Genomic DNA, 5,449 nt, shown 5'->3' with positions numbered 1-5,449 from the left:
ACCTAGCCCGACCCTTTTAATACTATTTTTATATATATATTTTTTAATACTATTTGTATTTAGTGCTAAGGCTATGTGATATGTACAGTTGAGATGCTGGTGATTGTTTTTTGAGCATTCATCTTTTTCAGACATAATATAATTGATTTGAACTTTCTAAACTTGGGTTGAGTAGGCATTGTTTAATTGATTTTTGTTTCATGGGTTAAAGACCGAATACCTTTGTAACTTAACTACTTTGCCAATTTTGGCTTAATACATTTTAATTATGGGATCTTTTTTTGTTGCCTATCTTTGCCTCATTTTATTGGTATTCCTCTTCAAGCACATTTAAGAGACCAATTTGAAAGAGGGTCCGATTAGAGCCTGTTTAAAGTTAAAAAAGTCTACAGTCCGGTTAAAGCCTGTTTATGGCAGCCCGATTAGAGCCCGAGATTGACCGGTTCGATTATCAATTGTACCATGTCCACCTTAGCTAAGCACGTTTAACTAAATGGGTGTTTACAATGCAGTCCTAGAAATTAGCCGAGCCCAACTAGGCCTGAATGAGACTGGCCCAACCCGACCTCTTGACACCCCTAATTGACAAGAATGGTCATACCATTGCTTTTTAGATCATGAATAAAATTCTCTATAACTATGCTATTTGCCCTAATTCTTGTAGAAATAGGCAACTAGCCTATTATTAGAACCAGCCACTCATTTCCTCTCCCTGGGATTTGGTGTATTCCGTTTTTGTTAATGTTTGTCTTCCCTGTGATTTGAGTTACCTTGTTTAGGTTTAGCCCCTTTCTCTTGTTTGGCATCTTATTGGCTCTAACTCTTGGCTAGCTAGCCTGAACTGATAAAACCAACCAAAACTGATCGATAAAACCCGAACCAAACCAAACCAATCCTTATTGAATTGGTTTTGGATTGAGGTATGTTGGGACCGCTGAAAATTGGTCCAAAGCGAACTAACCAATAACCAAATAGAATAAAACCGATAAAAAAAACAAATGATTATGAGATTATAAATTAGTGAGTTGACTATTCATTTTTCACAATATTAGTAAAAAAAATTTTATTGTAAGTGAAATTGTTACAAATCATTGAATATTAGGTCATGAATAGAGAAATTGATTTGTAAATTGTAATAATGCTTCCATTGATTTCCTTGTTCACTATACAAAACTAGTTGGATAGTTAAATGAATGATTGGAGATAATAGGGTTCATTGTGTTTTCAATATTAGTTATCTTCTTAGTAATTTTTTATCCATTGGTTTCAATATTAGTTCCCTTACAACGATAAACCATGATTTAATCATAAATTTAAAGTGTTTTTTTGGTCAAATCTTGTCACTATAAATTATGAATGTAAGATTTCATTATGGCTCAAGCCCAATAATAAACTGATCTAAACCGATATTAACCCGATATTGAAAAACTAAAATAAACCGAAACCAAACCAAATCGAAACTGAAACTGACCAAAAACCAAAGTTTCTTAACGGATTGGTTTTGGTCTCCCTCATTCCTAGATCAAAACCGATCAACCCGACTGAAACCAAACCGAACCGACCAATTGACACCCCTAATTGAAACTGTGTATTGTTTTCTTTTCTTTTAATATATTTTTCATTCTTCTAAAAAAAAGTTTCGTAAATTTTCTTTTTTGTTAACCGAATCATGTGTGTCTACTATGTATGTATTTATGTTTTCTTAATTGATTGCGATTGAGAAATCAAATATTTGTACCAACTCACAAATCCTAACCAACCTCGAGGATTTACATGTAATATAGATTCCTAATAGAATATGGAAACTAAACTTGAAATAGGAAACATACATAATATTCTAAATTTGGTGGGGATTCTAATATAGGTTAATACACTCCAACCAATTTGTGGTATAAAATTTTTAACTTCTTCATTTTCAAGATATGAAACATTTCTCCTTGATAAAACCTCCGATCTTAGGCATTTTTTATGGAATTTCATACACCGTATATTGCTTTGGCATTTTTTATGGCATTTTTAATTTGTAGTTAAAATAAAGAAATACACAATCGACCAACTAAAAATGCACATTTTTATTTCTTAGGAAAAGAAAGACTGCATGGCTTGGGTGGCCCTTGCGCCTAGACACAGGATTGTATGAAATTACCATCACACATAGTGAAATAAAAAAATTCCATCTAAGTTAATGCCCATGGGCACACCCCCATTGGCCCCATGCTAGAGCATGGCTACACGACCAAGCAGCAATCTCTTGCCCTTATTTTCATATATTCAACCAGGAGGATGGGCATGCATAGAGGTACTATCCAAGCTAAGTAAACAATAGTGCAACCATTCAATTCAAGCTGTACTGGTCAATCATTTTTATGATTTTAATTAACAAGACAGTAAAAAAACAAAAAAAAATAAAAAACAAAAAAAATCTCTATAGAAAATCCGATAAAGCACAATCAATCTTTCGCTTCATTAACTCATTAAGCGCATCATTCTTTTTTGCCAAATCAGCCTTGGTATTGTCCAAGAGGCTTTGCAATTCTTTAAGTGCATCATTTTTCTTCACCAATTCAGCTTTGGTAATGTCTAGGAGGCTTTGCGATTCATGAAGCGCATCATTCTTCTTCTCCAATTCAGCCTTGGTACTGTACAAGAGACTTTGTGACTCATTAAGCTCATCATTCTTCTTCACCAATTCAGCGTTTGTATTGTCCAGGAGGCTTTGCAATTCGTTCACCACTTGTGGCTTCGGTAATGGTATGTTTGGAAAACCGAAAGGGCCCAATGGAACCACTGTTTCTAGAACGAAGGTATCATAGTGACATTCAAGGATTTCACCATCGCCGTCATGCTTTTGGACGCGTATAATAGCCTTTCCCTGACGATTTACTCGAATGTTCTTAGAACGTAAGAACCTCTTGAAATCATCACCCTCCGGCCCATCGTAGATTACAGCATCGCTCTGTGTCAATTCTAATGGTTCGGAAAAGAGGTCTACTGAGAAGACCTCTAACTTTGAGCTCACAAAAAAACTATCACTCAACGACCAACTCATTTCCTACTGAAAAATAAGTACAAATAAGAAATCACAATACAATGACATTGAGAGTCTCAAAACAATGCTTAAAATCTGCAAACCAATGTGCTTTGGAGTGAAGTCAACTGTTGGGAATGCCTTCTTATTAACACCACGCCTACTCTTCTAGAAAATAGCTCAAGATTAAACTTCCATCTCATCATGTTGATTTGGGCTACTTTTTTACAGCCGTGTTAATATCTCTTTGGATAACGGCTGATGAATTTGAAGGTTCCAATTAATGATCTAGTAGCTTGCAAAGGTAATCCTTTGGTAACTTATGCCTTAAGGAGATGAAAAACATTACTCACTTATTTTTAGAATACTCTTACATGATATTCTAAACAATGATCAGAGCAGGGAAGAGAACTGAACTTTCAGATATATCAAGGAGTTATATATTAATATGGTTAACCAATTGGCCTTCATAATGAATACAGAGACAGAGTTGGCCTTCTTCATGAATACAGAGACAGAGTTGCATTTCCGTAGTAATAGTTCTATACTTCATTACACAAAACAAATACTTGTTTTCTGGAGATGAATGTTTTGCAAATCAAGCCACAACTCACAAGTGACGATAGAGTAGGAAATTAAAAATTTCTTTTTCCCTAAAGGGGAAAGCTGGATCCTTCATCAAATCCCTCACTGTTAGAGAAAAGCAAGGAATGAAGAAAAGAGGATGTCTGTCTTACCTTGTTATCTCTTGAAAGTCCTTTTCTCTACAATGAGTCTTGTGATTGAAGGTGAAAATGTGATATGCTCATAAAGTGTGCAGCTTTCCCTCCTTCAGCTGTCCAATTCAGCAAGAATAGTATATGTCTCTTCTATACTGTGACATCTCAAGGTATTAAACCAACATAATCAACAGAGCTTCATCCACAAAGAAAGAAAAACAAAAGAAGAGAGATAGAACCAACAGAATCAACAGAGCCTCATCTTCAAAGACTGATAAACAAAAGAAGAGAGATAGAACCGAACCTTCACTGTTCGTGCTTCTGCAGCCTAAATCTCCCAACCAGCTTGTTTGCAGACAAGCTGAGAGAGAAGAGAGCAGGAGATGAATAAGGGAAATAGAATGAAGAAATGATAAGAAGAGAAAGAGAGGGCTCGTGTGGGAAAGTGATGGAGTGGAGAGAAGCAACAGGGTAGTTTTCCAAAGGGAATTTACGGGTTTTTGCTGGAGAAGGGGGAAGAGAGGGTTTGAAGTGATCAGAGGAGAGTTTTCTGCTAGCTCTTGCAGTAAAGTGAGGAAGTGGAGAGAAGCAACAGAGAGGGGTGAGAAGCAGCAGAGAATGTTGGCTCTCTCCTCTTCCAAGAAAACGTTAGAAGAAGAAAAAGAAAAACCGTGTGGGTCAGGCGAAAAAAGAAAACGCGTGGAAGGAAACGAAGAAATTTTGTATAGGTCACAAAAATTTAACTTTAATAACACAAAAGCAATCATGTTTTTTTTTTTTTTTTTAAGGACAAAAGCGATCATGGTGGATGAGAGGAAGTGTACAAAGGAGGAAGGACGAGAAAAATTCAAAACCAACTGAATCAGCATCTATTACAGTCCCATGTCAGTTTATGGGATTGTTCATACATTAGTTTTTAAGAGAATTGATGTGGGTTAATATGATCTTAGGTCTCTTTCATGAATTTGGGAGATAATATCATTATTGGCATTGATATTGATCCAGATTGATGTGTATCGATCTATTTCGCCTTTGCTTTTTGCTAAAAAGTATAATTTTTTTACTGTTTTACCCCTGAAACGATATACCATGGTCCCTCACCTTGTAAACTAATTTATGTGGTTGAGTTCTTCTTCTTTGAATTGTGGAGCGTTTCCTTACTTTACCTTTTTCTCTGATTTATGGGGAATCTTTTACAGACTTCCTTCAGGTGGCCTAAGACAGGTTTGGCTCTCCTGATGAGTTGCTGGACTTCTTTTTTTTGGCTAGAAATTATTTCATTAAAATAAGGAAGCACCAACTACAAATCCAGAAAAATAACAAAATAAAATAATAACAGAAAAGAAGCCATCCAATATTTTTCTCCCACCTTCGGCATTGCCATCAACAGGAGAGCAAGAAGGGAACTAATTAAATCTGAAATTCGGTCTTCCTTCTGAGTCCTTAGCAATGAGCTCCAAAATATGAGACGGGAAATTAACATCCACATCTGAAACACCAGTCTTCGCGGCATCTCTGGCCAAATAATTTGCTATTGCGTTCCCTTATCTATAATTGTGAGAAATCTTCCAAGAAATACTACTCAGTTATGGTTTGAGAAATATCCATCTCTGCATAGTAAACCACTGCATCTTATTTTGTTGGCAAATAGTGACTACCGCTGCAGAGTCCGATTCCACCCACAGATTTTGAATGTTCAGGT

General features: G+C 35.9%; 1 protein-coding gene across 4 annotated transcripts; it reads right to left on the bottom strand.

Moving 5' to 3' along the window:
- Window positions 1–2,235: 2,235 nt before the first annotated feature.
- LOC122075290 lies at window positions 2,236–4,389 on the bottom strand. 4 transcript variants are annotated; one of them, XM_042640272.1, is made up of 3 exons: window positions 4,052–4,389; window positions 3,766–3,902; window positions 2,236–3,055 (listed from the first exon to the last, which is right to left on the bottom strand). In XM_042640272.1, the coding sequence occupies exon 3, from the start codon at window positions 3,047–3,049 to the stop codon at window positions 2,426–2,428; it is 624 nt and encodes a 207-aa protein (XP_042496206.1). In that variant the 5' UTR covers window positions 3,050–3,055; window positions 3,766–3,902; window positions 4,052–4,389; the 3' UTR covers window positions 2,236–2,425. The 4 variants fall into 4 exon arrangements, with proteins under 4 accessions (XP_042496206.1, XP_042496223.1, XP_042496198.1 ...); XM_042640289.1 differs by having other exon boundaries at window positions 2,236–3,052; XM_042640264.1 differs by having other exon boundaries at window positions 3,766–3,863.
- Between the last annotated feature and the right edge of the window lie 1,060 nt (window positions 4,390–5,449).

Source organism: Macadamia integrifolia, chromosome 1 (assembly GCF_013358625.1).
Source record: "Macadamia integrifolia cultivar HAES 741 chromosome 1, SCU_Mint_v3, whole genome shotgun sequence".
In the NCBI taxonomy this organism is placed as follows: Eukaryota; Viridiplantae; Streptophyta; class Magnoliopsida; order Proteales; family Proteaceae; genus Macadamia; species Macadamia integrifolia.
The sequence above is the reverse complement of the archived record's forward strand: the minus strand, read 5'-3'. Positions and strand labels throughout refer to the sequence as shown.

Bases quoted from the DNA above. Each gene is read 5' to 3' on its own strand.
- LOC122075290 (XM_042640272.1), bottom strand. From the start codon at position 3,049: ATGAGTTGGTCGTTGAGTGATAGTTTTTTTGTGAGCTCAAAGTTAGAG.